The sequence below is a fragment of the Dreissena polymorpha genome, chromosome 11, assembly GCF_020536995.1.
Source record: "Dreissena polymorpha isolate Duluth1 chromosome 11, UMN_Dpol_1.0, whole genome shotgun sequence".
NCBI classification, from domain to species: domain Eukaryota; kingdom Metazoa; phylum Mollusca; class Bivalvia; order Myida; family Dreissenidae; genus Dreissena; species Dreissena polymorpha.
Window position 1 is genome coordinate 5438177 of NC_068365.1, and position 19650 is coordinate 5457826.

The 19650-nt window shown below is 33.7% G+C and overlaps 3 protein-coding genes across 3 annotated transcripts in view; all 3 read right to left on the reverse strand.

The window, feature by feature from the left end:
* The window catches only part of LOC127851584 (uncharacterized), a 28960-nt gene extending 21135 nt beyond the window's left edge, over window positions 1-7825 (reverse strand). The window contains exons 1-15 of the mRNA XM_052385421.1: window positions 7665-7825; window positions 7323-7490; window positions 6743-6922; window positions 6377-6545; window positions 6071-6238; window positions 5637-5816; window positions 5398-5520; window positions 4544-4665; window positions 4066-4413; window positions 3476-3689; window positions 2938-3206; window positions 2615-2828; window positions 906-1148; window positions 621-758; window positions 253-447 (exon numbers count right to left, since the gene is read on the reverse strand). Of these exons, the coding sequence (XP_052241381.1) occupies window positions 253-447; window positions 621-758; window positions 906-1148; window positions 2615-2828; window positions 2938-3206; window positions 3476-3689; window positions 4066-4413; window positions 4544-4665; window positions 5398-5520; window positions 5637-5816; window positions 6071-6238; window positions 6377-6545; window positions 6743-6808 (2449 nt within the window). The 5' untranslated portion in view covers window positions 6809-6922; window positions 7323-7490; window positions 7665-7825. The remainder of the gene's footprint in view (window positions 1-252; window positions 448-620; window positions 759-905; window positions 1149-2614; window positions 2829-2937; window positions 3207-3475; window positions 3690-4065; window positions 4414-4543; window positions 4666-5397; window positions 5521-5636; window positions 5817-6070; window positions 6239-6376; window positions 6546-6742; window positions 6923-7322; window positions 7491-7664) is intronic.
* A 185-nt stretch (window positions 7826-8010) lies between these two features.
* LOC127851196 (CUB and sushi domain-containing protein 3-like) lies at window positions 8011-14260 on the reverse strand. Its single transcript, XM_052384824.1, has 9 exons — window positions 14142-14260; window positions 11322-11832; window positions 10869-11036; window positions 10089-10256; window positions 9800-9976; window positions 9361-9528; window positions 9000-9167; window positions 8710-8886; window positions 8011-8186 (listed from the first exon to the last, which is right to left on the reverse strand). The coding sequence occupies exons 4-9, from the start codon at window positions 10201-10203 to the stop codon at window positions 8011-8013; spliced, it is 981 nt and encodes a 326-aa protein (XP_052240784.1). The 5' UTR covers window positions 10204-10256; window positions 10869-11036; window positions 11322-11832; window positions 14142-14260.
* On the reverse strand, window positions 11672-19057 carry LOC127851198 (scavenger receptor cysteine-rich type 1 protein M130-like). Its single transcript, XM_052384825.1, has 7 exons — window positions 18911-19057; window positions 18440-18595; window positions 16355-16510; window positions 15612-15767; window positions 14915-15071; window positions 14494-14660; window positions 11672-11832 (listed from the first exon to the last, which is right to left on the reverse strand). Exons 1-7 carry the CDS (start codon window positions 19008-19010, stop codon window positions 11672-11674), a joined length of 1053 nt encoding a protein of 350 aa, XP_052240785.1. The 5' UTR covers window positions 19011-19057.
* Between the last annotated feature and the right edge of the window lie 593 nt (window positions 19058-19650).

A 19650-nucleotide genomic window follows, 5' to 3' on the forward strand; every position in this document is an offset into this window, starting at 1 on the left:
CACATTTTCTTCATAAGAATCCGAAACGTGTCTAACTAAACTAATGTGTACCGATATTACAGTCTTATTCAACAAATATTCTAGACATGTAATACACATCAAAATACAGCTGTAACATGCTTGAATTTATTTGGTTAAATGCGCTTATTTGTTTCTTACTGACCGACAAAAGTTTTTAATACACGATATACTTTTCACATAAATATTTAATCAATATAAGTTAAAACAATACGTATTTTAACAAATACTTACACGTCTGACCATAATAAAATATTTCCATCTCACTTGCATTAAAATGTAGAAGGCTCCCATTTGGGTATACAAAGTCATTGTGTGGGTCACCGTCAAAATTGCCCAGGAGACCTTTTGTCACATTGTTAAGCGTCTTTGGTACAATGGTATCCATTGACAACATTCCTGCTCGTTTTCCTATTTCAAGCGTTATCCCTGTTGATGAAGGAAATGTTTTGCAAAACATGATATAAAGTACATTATCTGAATCCTAAGCTACTTTATTTCTTAAAAAGTGTTATACACTAAATACATGTACATTTATAAAAGCAAATAAAGGTTTTAAAAAAATCATAAGAATATCAAGACTTTGTTCACAATGAATGTACCTGTGTCAAGGAATGACACCCTCAATGTGTCGTCTTCTTCATGAATTGTGAGAGTGGAAGTGCTAAACACGAACGTGTCATTTCCTACTTCCCGTAGTGTCTTCGTGAGGTCGATTCCATTTCCATACAAAGTTACATCTAGGTAATGATAAAATAATCCCACAATGTTAATATACCTTATTCCTTTAAATTCTGAAGCTTAAAAACAAAAAACGACGAATAATAGTTGTCTGATGAAAACGCGATTTAACTATAATCGCTCAAATCCGTGTGTATTAAACTTACTGTTATGTGCCCTATTAAGCTCAACGTGTACTGATGAATTTGTATTATCTCTAGCTGCAAACGCCGTGAAGATTGTAGCGTCAGACAGATTCCCGTCTGCCTTCACTGCCCTCTCCGTTCTAGCTTGGAGAGAAAACGTAATATTGTGCGTATCAATGTTCAGCAGTACGTATTCCCCGACACCGTTGAATGTGTAGTTCATCCCGTCCAATGTTCGCATGTGTGGATCTCCCCAGAACGAACCTTAAACAAACAACTTGCATTTTAATTTATTATTATATAATTATAGGTTAGTCATCGAGGACAAACCTCATAAAAGTAAGATTTAATTTTTACCTATTCTCCTGACAAAAAATAAATAAATCAATAAATAGTCTCCTGACTATAACCCATACACAACAACTATCCTTTAATTTTAATGAAATAAAAAACGTGACTTTATCCTTTTTATTAAACGCTGAGTGATGAATTATGAATATCAAAGGAATAATTCACTTTTTCTCTCTACTAGAAGAAGCAGGCTTCACTTCTTAAAATTATGCATTAATTTAAAATGTATATGTGTTTGCAGAGCATGTAATTTTTCATCGCAGTAAATCATCAAAAAAAGTAAATATAAATATCAGTAAATGTAAAAAATACAGTGATGAGTCACAGAATTTATCAACGTTCAGTATTGATTTTGAACAATTGAAATCAAAATATGCATAACGACATATTTATCATGGTTTTTAGGTTTCCTGACTCGTTATAGGCGGAGGTGACTACATACCTATATCTGGGTATTGATGAAACCCACTAGACCAAAGGGCTTGACATCTTGGTACACAAGCAATTTTCAATTATAAAACCGTTTTTATATCGGATTCTATGCACAGCGTTCAATTATGCACCAGAATGATTTACATGCCATCTTGGCAAATAAATGACTTTCACATTTCAAAACTAAACGATAAGACAAAAAGTTACATCTTAGAGTAATTCCTTTCAGAACACACACCTTAAACATTCGACAATTTTGCATTAAGGAGCATTACAAACGTTTTAACCTTGTTTACGAAAATACATCTGCGTTTCGATTCTGTGTGCGAATAGCGAAGCTCATGAGGTCTTTCCTCACATAACTTGCCCAGCACTCCTAACCTAATTTACTTAGTAGACTCACTGAGGTTAATTTTCAATTATGGCTATTTTTTTTAGCTTTTTAGTTTTTACTGAATGGAATATAATTGTTGTGCGGTCTTTTGACCTTTTGGTTGTCTATGTTAATTTGCGGAATACCGTGTTTCTGCTTCAGTCAGGACGACTCAAGCGAGACGATCAAATTCGTCATGCCTATTTATAGGACCGATCTTAGTCTAACAAATAATGCTTTAAATACACGGCAAATTTTAATGTAACTTCAACATGGCGCTGGAATGTGGATTTTTTACGCTAATTAGTATCGCACACATCAAAGAGCTAATATTATGGGTATAAAACGTCTTAAGGTTACTTATATAAAAACAAACATCAAAATACTTTAATGAAAGGAAAATGCGTTTGCTTTTGTTGTTATACCATGATCTATTTTATCAGTAAAGTGAAACATTACCATATTTTTTATATTTATATTCTCTTTTTATTTAAAAAACATATACATAGAATGCTTATAAATAAGCTCTATATTACACATATACCGGTAATTGTTTTCAATCAAAACCAATTACCAAAGTTGTACGGCGACACGGTGTAGCATGTGCCTATAGGATGCAGTTGGTAATATAGATCGCAGTACTCTGATGTCGTGCAGCATTTTTCCTTCATGATGACGTCATTTATCTCGTGATCACGTGGTGAGAATGACGGATGTGAGATTAAAAATCCACCAGATAGTGGCTGCATGTCCACGAATGTCAATGAGGTACGGTAATAACAGCACGACTGAAATTTGTCGTACAACAGTTTTTTGTCAAAAGCAACAATATTTAATTTTTAGAACTTTTAACTTTAGATAATTCGACTATATATTGCATACTTTAATTAAACATACCTTCCCGAAGGGCTTGTAAGTTTCGCCTGGGATCATATCAACGCAGATTATATCGTTGCTATCGTGCATTCTCCAGCGAATCTGCCAAAACCAAGGGTCCCATCGAGCCAAATGGACGGCACAAGGACACGTTGGTAGACGTTGGGAGTAGACCTGGAGTGTCTGTTTTCTGTTTCTGTTTTTGTTGTACCCATTTATACAATCAACTGCATTATGGCTAAATGCAGAGTCGTTTTCATCGATATTCTTCAACAAGAGACCACTTATTCCTTCAATGTAATTGCATTGTCTTTAAAAACAATCAGTTTAGAAACATGTTGTAATAATATGAAAATGATCGTTATCATGATCAGAATGTTAAAGATAGATGTGTTGTGTTTGAATGATCATTATCATGATCAGAATGTTAAATATAGATTTGTTGTGTTTGAATTATTATTATCATGATCAGAATGATAAAGATATATATGTTGTGTTTGAAGCTTATGATGGTGCTTATTATCAGAATGACGATATTGATAGGTTTAACAACAATTACCTCCTGATTTAGTACCCGTATCCATCCAAAGTGCAGGTGGTTTGAACGAGAACAAGTGGTTGAATGTAGCACCATTCTCTCCGGCGTGACCGATCCACAACGATATCGTTTCTTCTGTTGAACTTTGAGCCCAGTTCATCAACTCATGTCCGTATATTGTTACGGAATAAGTCCGTTCACCGTTTGAAACAATGGCCAGTTGGAAAGTTGCTTGCTGATATTATTTAAAAACAAACACACTTACGTATCAAGTCAACATCATCAAACATCTAGACTAGAATGGCACATGAGATTGGTGCTCTGACGTAGAAAATATTAACCTATATTGAGACATATGTGTATTTGTGATAACATGACCCTCCCGTGTGATCTGTAGTTAAGACGCTGATCAAGAATCTGTTCATGTAATTCAATTTGTAACAGGTAAATGCCGCACTATCACTATTACTAGTTTTAAAATGACTTGATAGTTTGAGGCAAACCTTAAGCACCTTGATGTGTATTCTTACATGCCACGTTTATTTACGTATTATTTATTTTATTTAGAACATTTTTTGCTAAATTTATTGGACAAATTATACAAAACTTACGTTATTGCGATTAAATGCCAACGCTTTCGGTTTCACACTGTTCCATGTTGCAATCAAAACGAAACCTGCGTCAAATGAAGAAATGTTTTCAACCCGTTTGATTAAACTTTCGAGAACGCGAATGTCTTCTGTCGCCCTAGCTGTGTACGGATAGTTATTAAGAATATCGTAAGTTCTGTATGAAACTGATGAGGTTTTGTCCACGTGGATGTCTGCGAAATATGCTGCCACAACCGGGTCCGTTATTTCAAGTGTCGGTTCAATAATGTCTAATTTTCCACTATCTGCCGGAACAGGTTTGTTATTCCTATATTTTTTATCAAAACTTATGAGTCCACATCTGCATACCTGTAAAAATACATAAAATAATTGTAATTAATAAATGTTAATTGTATCAGTTTATTAATTAGATGATAAACATGAAAATGAAAAGCGTGATATTCATTTTATTTGTTTGCAAGACCATATATCAACATACATGCATTGACCGTCTCATTCTCTTGAAAACTGGTATCCCAGGTGAAAAAATAATGGGTTCGCTGCAATCATCTTGATCCATTATAATATCTCCTTCGTCTTTTCCGAATGGCAGTAATGGCACTTTGTAAAATCAAATATAAAATAACGTCCGCCATTACTTAATTACAATTTACTTACACATATTTTTTTCTTTTAAAGCAGCTTAGAAACGTACATATGGGCACTCTATATTTTTTAACTACATGACGAAGTTTAAGTTTACATATATTACAAAATTAATTTAACGGTTCAAGAAAATTTCAAAGAAGAGCGTTAACTGTTCCTAGGGTGGCTTCCTGTGTGATGCCGATAAAGATTATTTTTGTGTGTTTTTTAAACTAGTACGCGTGCGCGTAAGAAAATAATTTGAAGATGACATATTATTTTCAGTTTAATGGGGTAGACAAACCTAAATAGTTTTCAAATGGAAAATGTAGAACTTATATAAAATATATAAATAAAATGTTCGCATATTGACAGTGATGAAACACATAAGAGGCTTTTTTTTTTCAAATATATAAATATGGCTAAAAAGGTATCTATTTATTGGTGTTTGTTTTTTTTGCAATTAGAATGCATGTGGTTGAGGGCGGATTAAAGGATTAAATAAACATTATTTTCATTATCCCCAGCACTTGATGGACAGAAAAAAAATCCAATATAATTTTTTTATATAAATTTACTATGCATTGTCTGAATGCAATTCAGCAAACGGTGAAACGAGTAAAACAGTTAAACGTGCATAATAAAGCCTATAAATGTAGCGATATGTTCTAAATATGACGATGCCTCTGTGTGGCATAAATGTCTTACTTATGTCGCACTTTTCTGTTCTTCGATCTACCACCCCAGAAATGCATTTGCATGTCTTGTTCTCACAAATGGCATTGTGTGTCCTGCACAATTTTGCATCAGTACAAGGCCCACCAATGTCCGCTGAAAAATCGTAAACAGGATTTCAACATAGTTTCCGAAATAATTAAAATGCATAGATCAATCACGTATTATTTTATTAAAGCGATTTGTAGTGGAGAACAAAACCATATATTTACATTGCTGTTTGCATGTCGGGACAGAACTGTTCCACGCGCCTGTTTCGGCACACCACATGACGTCATTTCCGGTCAGTAGAAAACCGTCATTACATTTAAATCGCAGTTTGGCATTAAACGTAGTCAACATAGGACTTGTTACGATCGACCCGTTGAAAGGCAAAGTGACATTGCCACAATCTAATAAATATGTAAAACACATTCATTTCTTTAGATAATATAATTTCATGTTATATTGCTCAAAAGGCAATTGAAAGGGATTCAGTACACATTTAGGGATACCAATATACATATCTTAAAGATTGGGTTGTTTAAATAAACATTATTGGAACAAATTTAACACTTTTGATATAGGCACTTTGATGAAACATATACTCCGAGTTAAAATACACGTTCGCAATGGCAGTGTTTAGTGTGAACATGGAATAAAATACCTTTGATGATGCATGTTGGTTTGCCACTCCATTGACCGTTTGCTTGACATACTACTCTTCGGTCACCATGAAGATCATATCCAATATCACACTCTAGCTCAATAATTGACTCAAATTCTGTTGATCTACCGGTCACTTTACCATTGGTAATGACTATTCGCTCGCAAGCTAAGTTGAAAAAAACAATAAAACATGATAAGTTCACTTCAGATTGACAAATAACTAATATTGTTCTATTCTGTTTACCGTTTAAATAGGTTTCTATTTATTATCGTACATAGATTGTTTGTTATAATGTTCACTCACCAACAATATTGCATATCGGATAATCAGTCCAATTACTATTACTCTGACATTGGATGACAGATCTACCGGACAATGTATATCCATTATTGCAGGATACTGAAACCACGTCATTGAAATGGTATGATGTCCCGTTAACTGACGCCATTCTCTGGGGTAGGGTCACCGCAATCTGCAACGATTAAAGCGAAAGGGAAAATATTATTGCATGATGTTTTAATAAACCTATATCAACAATGACAGAACATTAATGATCCTAGTTAACGTGTTTGCAGGCAACACTGATTTTTGTATTTTGTCTCGTTTTAGTTTCTGTCTTATTTCATAATGTCAAGTGATTAAAAGATAGTAAACAAAGCATTATGTTACATTTGCGAATGCAAATCGGGACCGAATTGTTCCATTTGCCTGTTGCTTCACACCAAATGACGTCATTTCCGACCAGTTGATAACCAATATCACATTGAAATCGCAACGATGAATTAAACGTGGTCTCTCCAGAACTGGTCATTATCATACCGTTGGTTGGTACGGTCACGTTTCCACAATCTGAACAAATATAAACATCACGTTAAATGGCATATAATTTTTTAATATTAAAACTATAGACATTAATATAAGGGAAACTCTTATTACAATAAATTATATTATGTTAATTTAAGGAAAATAACTAATTGCATTTACATAACAATTCAATTCAGTATAAACAATAACGCAACACAAAACTTATGAAATGGTTTACACTAGTATCACTGTATTAATACTGTCAATGAACAGCACTTTTTAAATTAATTCAATAATACTGTATTTCAGATTCTATAGCAATTTTTTTTTTACATATGACAATTGAATTAAAATGTATTGGTTAGAAACAAGAGCAACAGAAACGCTTTCTGTAGCACGTTCAATGCAACAATAGTATTATCGATTGAGCAAATACCAAGCTTACTTTGAATGGCGCATGTTGGATGATCGCTCCATTGACCTTTGCCTTTGCATGTAAGTTTGCTGTCACCCTGGATTCTATATCCGGCAAGACATTCAACATCAATCACATCCCCATACTTGGTACTTGTGCCAATCACTCTGCCATTTTCAACTTCCATCTTATCACAAACTAAAATACAGAGTTTAGATATGTCTCATTTTAAATATAATTTTAAAATATAATTACATATTTAATATTTTCTGTTATATATAAGGGTAAATTATTTATTATGTCTTAGTTTTTAAATATCAGACTGTTAACAAAGATTGATTTAACTTTCGATAAATAATGTGTATTGCATACCAATTGGTAAACAGGTAACATTGTCACTCCATCCAGTTTCAGTGCAGTTGATTACACTTGGTCCTTCCCTGGTGAATCCCTCGTTACAAACGATAGCTGCTGAGGAATTTAGGGACGTTGAACTACTTGTAAAAACTTGTGCATTCGATATTGCTGGTCTACCACAATCTGTTCGTAAACACAATAGGAAGATTCTTGCATGAATAATAGTCTATGGTAAAAGGAAAACCAGCGTTCAAAAAATGCAATCTTAAGAAAAATATTTTAATATTGAAGCTCAAGGTCTATCGTAAATGAGAAACTATGATAATAAAGAGTAGATTAATAATCTAAAATGCTTGCAATGTCACTTGCCCGATGGGTCGCATATCGGATTCCCTGACCAAATGCCAGTTTCCTCACATACAATGACTGAATCACCAGATAGCGTGTAGCCGTGTTCACACGAAACATTCACCACCGCCTTAACAGTTGTTTCTGATGAATTCACCAAGCCCTTTGAAGGCGTTGGGTCCCCACACTCTGCAGAATAATTTGAAATTGTATGGGCAGAGTATGATGAAGAAATAATGGTTTATGGAGCTATTTTTAATCAGTAAAAAACAAAGCGTTTACGAGTTTTTTATGAGTACAATCTATGACTGTAGTTTTCGCCCGCTAATGGCAATCTACATGGCTATCCGAATAATATTCGGATAGCACTTAAGATTATTCGGATATCACATAGAATTAACCGGATACGAATTATTGCATCCGTTCACATAACTTACATCTATTCTACCACAAGAACTTAAGTCAAAGTTGTTAAATTGCCATGTGAGTTCTAACGACGATGAATTATTCATTGACCTACTTATTCTGATAATGTGAAATGAATTTATATTATAACATGATATTACACATTTTTATGCAATTTACTGAGAACTTTATCTTAGTATGCTGTGCTCAATTTCGGGACTTATTTTCCGAGTTTTTTTTCAGTACGCTTTTGTAGTTTTTTGTAACTATTGAATCTATGCTTGAATAATAGAACACTTAAAATTACCAATGAGTTCACATCGTGGAACGAGGGTGTAATTCCAAGTTCCGCTGGCTTCACATTTCACAGACCAGGAACCTCGTGGAGAGAATTCTGGTTTGCAGCTTACAACTGCTATCTGTCCGTAAGTAGTTGCATTATCAATGTCGATTGTCATATTGACAGCGTCGGGAACGCTACAATCTGTTTAGAGAACAATTATACACACAAATATAAGGATATATGATATTGACAAGTAGTTCAATATTATTCGATAAATATATGCAATAAATGTAAGGACTTTTTTTATAACTTACCCACAATCGTGCAATTCGGATAGTCAGACCAAGTGCTATCAGGCAGACACCGTATGACGGAATTACCAGATAACGTGAAACCTTTCATACACGATACCGAGAGGACACTGTCGATTAAGTGTGTCGTGCCGTTTGTCATTCCGTTTTCAGGTGTTGGGTCATCACACTCTGTAATGTTATAAAGACAAAAGTACCAAATATGTTACACGTGCGTTCAAAATAAATTTACACTTTATTGAAATTAACTGCAACCAATAACTCATATTTAGATATTAACCTATATATGCCGCTAAACTTGTTAAAGTAGTGGCATAACGTGTAATTTTTGTTGAATACCCAGTTTATGCAACTTATGTATTACCTATCAACGGGCATAAAGAAGAACCGGACCATTTACCAGTCTCTGCACAAACAAGTACCGAATCACCAACCAGTTTTCGACCGTACTCACAGGACACGCTTACTACAGTTCCAACTGTCGATTCGGTGTCGTTGACGATTCCATGGGGTGGTGCAGAGGCACCACAATCTGCAATATATGCATTCGTTATTTTAATAAATTGTACTAGAACAGCAGATTGGGAATCTTTATCATCCACTGTTTCAAACAATAACCGAATTTAAGAAAAGAAAAGGATAAGCACAAAATCAAATAGCAATCATGTGATTCCAATGAATAGCCATGGTGGCCAATCATGTCCCAAATTGTTTTTTTCGAGTAATATTATGCATCAAATCGCAATATGACATTCGAAATAGTCTTTATTAGACGCTGACCTTTATATGAAAAGAAATCTTACCAATTAGTTCACACTCAGGAACATGCGTGTAATTCCAAACGCCAGTAGCTTCACATTTCACCGCCCACGACCCGCGTGGAGTGAAATCTGGTTTACATCTGACAACCGCTATCTGTCCGTAGATAGTTGTGTTACCTATGTCGACGATCATATTTGCGATTGTAAGTTGTTCACAGTCTGGAATATAGGAATACATTATACGGTGAAGAAATGCCTTGAAATATGTATCTAAAATAAATTCTTTTTCAATGGAACATATTGTATTTATCCTTGCGCATTGAGGTCCTACCAGCGATTTTACACGTTGGATAGTCAGTCCAATAACTGTTATTCTGGCATCTTATGACGGAGTCGCCTGATAAAAAATAACCGGTATCACACGATACAGAGACAGCGTCATCCATAATATACGAGGTCCCGTTAGCAAAGCCATTAACTGGCGACGGATCTCCACAATCTGCAATTGAATGTTAAAGCTTTACTGTTAAATAAGCGAGTTTAACCTTTAACAAAGCACAATGTTTGAAAGCGCATAACCTATCTATTTATATTTTGTGTACAGTAAAGTATATGGCAATACAATCTTCGTTCGTATTAATATCGTTATGTGAAACGCAGGCTGTAAAATTTTGAGACATTACCAGAAAATTGTGTATTATTCTTCTTCTTGGAAATAAACAAAACATATAAGGATACTCATAAATAAAAATGGAGTCAATTCACACTCATTTTTTGTACAGATATAACCTCAAAGACTTATCTATGCATTACTGATGTAATGCAATTTCAAAATGTATTACCGTACATGACTAGTATATTTGAATAGCTATTGTTTAATGTTAATGTTTATTAACAAGTACGTTCATTGCGAATAAGTTGTAATCCTATTTTTGTTAAGTGTTACGTTTATATCATATGCATTGCCTATATGTATATTGATAGACTATAGAATAATATATTTATATTAGATTTATGCCACATATTTAAATGCAATAAATCAACCTTAAATGCGGACATCAACCTTATTCTAAAAGAACTTTGAAACTACCATGTTGTGTGCAAATTTTACCTATCAAATGACACGATGGAGTGCTTGTCCAATATCCGTTTTCTTGACAAACAATGATCGAGTCACCGACTAGAATTCGACCATGATCACACGTCACGCTTACCACAGACCCAACACTTGACGAAGTGTCGTTTACACTACCGTTAATTGGCTTTGGATCACCACAATCTTCAAGATTTGAGCATAATACTGTTTTAATTTTACTGACAAAAACACATTCTTAATATTGATAACAAATAGTAAGCAGTAACTGCATTATTTTATATAAGTTTCGAATTAAGATTGTGTTATGTCTAAAAATAGGTTTATATGTAACTGTTTCCTTGTTAAAGTATATTAAGGTATTTATAGCATCCGCAAAAAAGTACTCGTGGAATGACTTAAACTAAAGATGCTGACTTTATTATTTACGTAATGTTTGATGCTAGAAAAAGTTCAATGAATCTGTCATACCTGTGCATGAAACGAAAACGTCCTTGCTGTGGTCGCAATCGTCATAAGTGACGTACTGACACTCGTTGATATGGGAGCTGTTGGTTCCACATTCGATGTTGTCTATAAAAATCGGCCCAGATCCCTCGAACAACGATATATGAAACGCTTTAGAAGGACTTGACAGACAAAAATAATGTAATGAGTGTTTGCAACCAATAACATTGAAAAACGTGAAATGCTTTTTAACTATATTTACCTTTATAATGTAAGCAAGTACGTTAACAATTACTGCTATTCAATACAGTGGATCAATTATTTTCTTCCACCAAACAAAAATTCAACGACAATATATTTTAAAAGAATAATTCCTACGGGTAGCCTATCATTTTGCATATAACGTTGGCTTCCTCCGTTCCAAAGTTGTCACTGCAAATTGTGCCCCATGTGTCAAACACTTTGATCTCTACTCTGCCGTTAGAAGGTTTACTTCCGTTTACAAGTCGTATTTCCTGAATACCAAGCGGCCGACCTACAAACATGTTTATTTAGAGGTTAATACCTCGTTGCTTGAGGGCCAGAAGTGATAATCCTACGGCCTTCGAGGCGATTATTCACTCCAGGGCCGATTATCACTTCTGGCCCTCAAGCAACGATAGTATTAACGTCTTTAATACTTAATCCCCGTTAACTGTATTTATTTATTTATTACAGAACCAGCTTTCCGTACTTTAATTTTCATTTAAAGGGATCTTTTCACGGTTTGGAAAATTGACAAAATTGAAAAAAAGTTGTTTCAGATTCGCAAATTGTCGTTTTAGTTATGATATTTGTGAGGAAACAGTATTACTGAACATTTACCATAGTCCAATATAGCCATTATATGTATCTTTTGACGATTTGAAAACCTAAAAATTATAAAGCGTTGCAACGCGAAACGATTGAATAATTTGGAGAGTTCTGTTGTTGTCGTTTAAATTTACGAAACTACGAAGATTGCTTATATAACGTATAAAATACTTATTCTGTATATACTCGGCGAAATAGCCGAGAAGGCTAAAGCGTTTTTACTTCAGACTAACTCCAGAACTCCGGGGGTCACTGGTTCGAGCCCTGGTACCGGCTACTTTTTTTCCTTGTTTTAATTTTATTCTTGATTTTTTTACTGGAGCTTTTAAGATCCAATGTTTACATTTATCAATATAAAGCATTTAATGACAAACTTCAAAATATGCCAAAATCTGTGAAAAGGCCCCTTTAATTTATCACGCAATTTATGACGTATCTAATGTGAAGTAATTTCTGTGACGAAACACAATTTTAGCTAGAATCTCTGGATTTTAGGGACAACAATTCCGTCGTGGAGGATTAATTTTTAACAGTTAAATATTTTTTAGCATCGAACGAATCCAAAACTTTTTTCGGATTGTGTGTTTGTCATGCATTAATCAATTTTGTGTAATCGCTCCAACAAGTAATTCGATTGCGTAAATCGTGTTTTTGGTGAAAGTGGTTAGCATTCGATACAATCGTTTAAAAAAGTGTGATTTAAAATCAATATAAAATAACGGATTGAATAACAAAAAAGGACAGAAAAGCACATCGTTGTTCTTTTATTATTATAAACATCTGACTTAAGTTGTCGAGGTAGGTGTTTCTTTAACTATACATTTTGCTGTTGCATCCTGTTAAAGCTCAAATAGAGGCATATATCTAATGTACAGAAAAGTTTCAGTTTCAATCGATATTTGTATTATCCAAACTGTGTGCTACGTGTCGTTAACATTATGTTCGATTCTTTCGTTGAGTTGTGGTTAATTGTATTGTTCACCGTTGGCTGAGACTGAATGTGGACGCCATTTTGTAATTACGTAACGCGTTGGCCGTAACGGCATGTGCTTTAGCTCCAGGGCCGATTATCTCATCTCATAAATTGTTAATTGAAACAGGCAGACATCATAATATTGACAGGAACGAAAGAATATGCCCCTTGTGTAGCTGTAACGATATCGAAGATGAGTACCATTTCATACTAATATGTCCGTTATACCTAGAAGAAAGAATCAAATATATCCCAGAATTCTATTACAAGCGACCTAGTATGTTCAAATTTATTAAACTCCTTAATAGTAGTAAGAAAACGACACTTAGAAAGTTAGCCATCTATTGTATATCATGTTTCAAAAAAAGAGATAACACTTTGTTTATTATCACATGATTGTTAAGAAGAACTATAAGCTTATACTAACAATTGAGTGTACTTTGCTAGGTACATGTTGTTTGTTAACCATGGATGTATCAAATGTGGTTATGTTTTTATATGTATTCCATGCCACATTATAACTTGCAATTAGAGCACTCTCACTCTCTAGTGATGAGTGATTTATGAATTGATGAATGTAATTTTTACAATGTTATTATTTATATTCATCACGCATGTCTGTAACATTATCATGTATTTGTATATGACGATAAGCTTGTTATGCTTAAGTCAAAATAAAAATTCTGTTCTGTTCTGTTCTGTTTATCGATTATCAACATTTTGCCCTGCAGTGCCAAACGTGATAATCACCTTGCTTTGACCGATAATCACATACATTCGAGTCAATGCAGTTACTATATATAGTAACATAAGTATTAATACACAATAATCTACAACAGACATTATCTATGTGACATTATACATGAGTGTCTCAAAATGAAAGTATCATTCTGACAATACATACAAAATAGACAATTATAGTTACTTTTTTCAAATCCTGCTAAATTATTAACGTAAGATTGAATTTCACATGAAGTTGTTAAAAACAAGCTACTTTAAACCATAAATATAGGTCTTACTGTATTCTTGACATTCGCCAATTGTTTCCCATCCGTTTTCAGTACACGTCCATACGCAGATACCCGACATATGTTTTGAAATATTCGCAGTTAGCGAATAAAAATGTGCCGTTGTAATTAAAGTATCCAACACCCCAGAAGGCAATCTCTGGTTGTCCGCATTCTACAGGTTATAGGTATGCAATACATTATTAACATTATCATTCTCATCGTATGATTGTAAATAGTTATATAGCGTGTTTTCATAGATTCCGATTTGATAGGACACTATCAAATATTTTGCGGTTCACATTTTAATCTTCATAAGAAACTTTGAAAAGTCAACAGACAAAATGCAAAAGAAGTTACTTGCCATTGCAGAGCAAAGATACATCCCTGTTATGGCCGCATTGGTTATTTGTTACGTACATACATTGGTCAAGGGAAGTATCGGGATGATCACAAAGAAGCTGATCAATGTGCACGGGACCGGACCCTTCTCCGTATATGGCGTCAGTGAAATAGACTGACGCTCTGTAGCTATAATAAAAAAATATGAATTCGACATTACTGAACTAAACATTGTTGGGTAAACGTTGTTTTTTCTCTTTGTGGAACAATACCAACAAAAGGTATGCATATAGTTCAATAACGGAACTGAAACCTCAACCTGAAATCATAATCTTATAATTGTGATACATTTCTAAAATACAATCATCAATTTACATATATGGTATGTGCAATTATGTGTAACACCATGCACAATTTGGTTATCAACCCTACCTATATCATACCTTGTATTAAGAGTCTTACAAATAACATCTGCATCAATATAGTCAAAAGAGCTATCACAAACAGTTCCGTATACGCCGTCCACGGCTATTTCCACTCGGCCTACGTTAGGGTCGGGTCCGCCAACGAGGCGCACATCCGTAATATTCAGTGGCGGGTCTGTAGCAAAATTAAAGTAGCGAATAGTTTTCCTGATCTCCAGATGTCATTGACCATATTTTAATATAAATGTCTAAAGAACAAAGCTCGAACAAATGTCAATACCACAATTCTACAATTAAATTACATAATTAGTTTTAGTACTAAATAATGACGAACGAATGTATAAACATATTGACTTTTGGAAAAGATAATCGTTCAGAATAATGTTAAGAATGTATAGGTTCTATCAATTTCTATAACTTTTCCATAGTCTCTTAACACAAAGATAGAGTGGGAAAAAGTTGTTAATAGGCAGTTGACTTTTGTTAGCTAAGCAACAGATAGCAGAAAGGCAAACCTATTATCTCAAATACAACAATTAAGATTTTATGTAGAAGACATCCTGTTTGTTTATGCAAGAATACAACATCGTTGTTGCAACTTTCATACAGAAACTCATCTCTAGCACATATTTTTTTAGAATCTGAGAAATAATTTGCCATTATAACGCATGAATTTCTTTTAAATACAGCTATTGATTAATTAATAAAGCCCTACACGGAAGGCACACTGCATTCTGTGGTGACCAGGTTCTATTCTCGCAATGGAATGTGGTGACATTCGAATATAGCGCGTGGTTGCAGTTCAACGTTGCAGCTGTTTGATCTGAGTTGAAGGATAATGAACCACCAGACACTGATAGTTCTGGACAATCTGAAATTGATTCAAATACAAATCTTATTGTGCATTAATGCAAGATAACACCATAGAGTTTGAGCATTCCCTCACAAATCCACTTACCTTATTAAGTAGGGAAAACTAGAGAAGGATCAGAAATAAAACTACATTAATTTATTAGAGATATCACAACAATTAATAAATGATGCCATACACTCAATTCACGAAAACACACACTGCATTCGTTGGTGACCAGATTATATTCTCGTTATAGAATGTAGTGAATACAGTCAATAGTTGCAGAACAATGTTTCAATTGATTGATCGCATTCACAATTGCATGTTTAATGATAATGAACTTTGATATTTAATAAAAAAATAACTGATGTTTGTATGTGTTTATTTGTGATAACAACTAGTATGCCTAAGTATATCAATACACATTAATTTCAATAGATTTCAGTGTTAATTACAGTGTGTTGCCCTTTACGTAAATGTTATTAGGGTAAGAATTAAACATATAATAACTCTGCCTAAGTTAACATGGCTTTTATAGGAACGGACAGCTGTTATTTACTACATGCAAAAGTAGTGCCTTAACTGACGAAAACAAGATAACATACTTGATTGGCAAGCTGCAAATGAAGGTGACCAGTTCCCGTCTATGCAATTAAACTCGGTGATGTCCGCATAGTACCCGATATTACATAACAGTGTACCAACCATTCCATTTTCAAGATATGCCACGTAACCGTTTGAAGAGTCCAAAAGGGGGCAATCTGTTATATGAATGTTACAGTCAGTATTGAGGTTCGGTGTATATGCATGCTTTGGTCCGTCCGAACTTATCTGAACTGTTTATTTATCAATACTCGTGCAATTTATGTAATTCTAGCAAAAAGGATATGGACTGCAAGTTGAAGGACAATTTATTAGCGAGTCGAAAAGTCAATTGATAAGTAAAATATTTTAACAAGGTTTTGTTGGAAAACAACTGTTATTTTTAACTGCTATCGGTCGTTTAAGTGTCGGAAAACATAAAAAACCTGATATATACTCTTCACACACCGTTTTGTTATTTCTCTTGTTTTTTTTGTATGCTATCGATCCATGTGTTTACATAAATTTTAATGATCACAGAAACACTCACGATTATTCACTAAATTCGCAGTTGTAACGATTGTAGCGCTTTCATATTTAATCAATTTCATACTATGAATAATGATAAAAGAACTGATATTTCATTAAATGCCAATGTCTGTATATTGAGCAAGCTCCCTGTACACTGTGCTTATTTGTTTAAACGGTGATACAAAGTTGATAGCTTGTGGTGTCATCAATATGTTATCAGGTCCATTTAAAGGCGTATGATCCATTACAAATTTTCACTAGTTTATATTGACTTTAAAATACAAATACGTCTTTATAACCAACACATTCACCTTTAAAGGCTTTATATATATTTTGCAATTTTAGCGTGTTGTGTTACTTTCAAATGAATCAAGTGCAGTTGTTACAGTTAAGAATTCAAATCAAGGATTCTTTTTTGTTAGATTTCTAGTAAACTCGTTACTTAATTAAATCGTGCCCTGATCAAGACAAGTCAAGTCCATTTATTCACTTTATATACATGAAGAATGTACGCATGTAACATACACATATTTGAAAAAGACATGCGAACTATAGCAAATTTATGGATTTTAAGAAATGAGAAGATGAATTGCAAAGTAAAAAAAAACATAAGTTGATGTATACAATTATCAAAATACATACATTTTAATCATTATGCATATTTAACAGATGCAATAATTTTATTATGATTATAGAAGTTTCAGTATCATTTGATGAATTAAAAAGCAGAGGTAAAAAATGCTTATTTATCGGCGCTTTACGATGGAACAAAAACATTTTGCTCGTGGCCGTTAATTTCTTTTTACTTATAACAATAATCCTCTTGCTTTATCGCATAAATTGAAATTCAATAGATATCCTTTATACACTGCTCAAAGATCTGGTCATACGATTATTATACAACAATTTATTTATATTAAAATCATTTGAAGTGAACTATTTGAAACTACGTCATATTCTGAACATAAAAGCACGTACATTAAATAATAGCCTTACATACTACTGAATAGAAGAACTCAAATGCTAGTTCTCCAGACAGATCGCCAGGAGTTCAAAACTCGAATCATTAAACGTAGTTTAATATAAGTGTGTGGACGTAAATAGTTCTATAAAATATTAGTGAAAGAATTCAATAATGAAAATATATGTAATCATATAAATGTTTCGTCTCCTGCTTTCCAGTACTACATAATGCATGTATGCATATTTGAACTTTTTGGAAAGAAGAGGAAAAGAAATTGTGAAGAGTAATGATGAGCATATATAAGGTAAATCTGATATACCTTTCCATAGTCTCTAAACGTATATATAAAGTCGAAAAGATAAAGCTGCTAAAAGGCGCTATACTGGTGTTGCCTAAGCAAGATGTAGCAGAAAACAACTCTTAAAACTTCAGCGACAACAATTAACATTGGTGAAAATACAAGCTTAACTGTGGCATTATTCAAGGTAACACCATAGAAGTACCCAATTAAAAAAAATCATATTTGTACGCAAATAATACGAGAACCCAATATACGATTAGCCATTTTATACCACACATTGTTGATAATTTTGTTTCATAAATGGTGACCTACTTGGTAGACAAACTGCATCTGGGGGTGACCAGGTTCTATTCTCGCAATGAAATGTGGTCACATTCGAATACATTCCATGGTTGCAAATCAATGTTCCAACGTTTTGATCCGAGTTGAAGGCTATATAGCCACCAGACACTGCCAGGTCGGGACATACTGTAATGTGATATAAAAATATTTGCATTTACATGTTTAAAGATATTAATTATGAATTCAGATATGAATCTTATGCTGATTTTTGTATTGATGGCAGCAAACATTTGTTCAAGCGTATTGTATATTTAAAAACCGATACTTATAAAGGTTATATAATACAAAACAAAATTGTGAAATAGTTAATAGAAAAACAGTTAGAAATAACAAACAGGAATTATTTGGCCTAAGCAAATACGGCTTAACAAAGGACAGAGGATTGTTACAAAAACCATCACAATAAAGTCTCAAAGTGCAATTGAAAGCGACAAAACATACTCCTTTGACAATCTGCAACTGAAGGTGACCATTGCCCGTCTATGCAATGGAACTCGGTGATGTCTGCATAGTACCCGCTATTACAAAACATTGTTGCCATCGTGCCATTTCCATGGTATTTTACGAAACCGTACCCAGAGATAGAAATCGGGTGGCAATCTGTAAAATGAATGTTTTATACTGTATCTAATTTCGGTGCATACACATACGTCCGCACGCCCTTATGTAAAAGTTTATCTTGACGTTAACTTCATCATGTCTCATGCAATGTTTCCAGTTACATCAAATATGGGAACTGACTGCATGTATATACACACTTTGTTAATCGGAGAGAAAACCAAATAATTATAAACGACATTCAACTTTTTTTCTAATCAATATCGGTCGTTTAAAGTGTCGAGAAACAGGCGTAAACATGGAATAGAAACACTTTCCAGATCTTCCTGTCTTATCGATTGAAGAGAAGTGTTGTGTTATATCGATTAAAGAGAATTTATCACATCTTTTCACGCATTTTGAAACTTGTCATTTTAAGGATTTAACGGAATAAAAGAGTTCAACTAAACAAAGTATTATTTCGATACAAAGTGTTTTCTCTACCGGGATCGTCAAAAAGGAATTCCCCTGAAACAAACAGCAATGTAGACATATATATTTTTATTTTGCATAGCTTTCAACGTGTTCACACAAAATAATCGATAACAACATCAGGGTAAATTAACCATTTCGCCATGTAAATA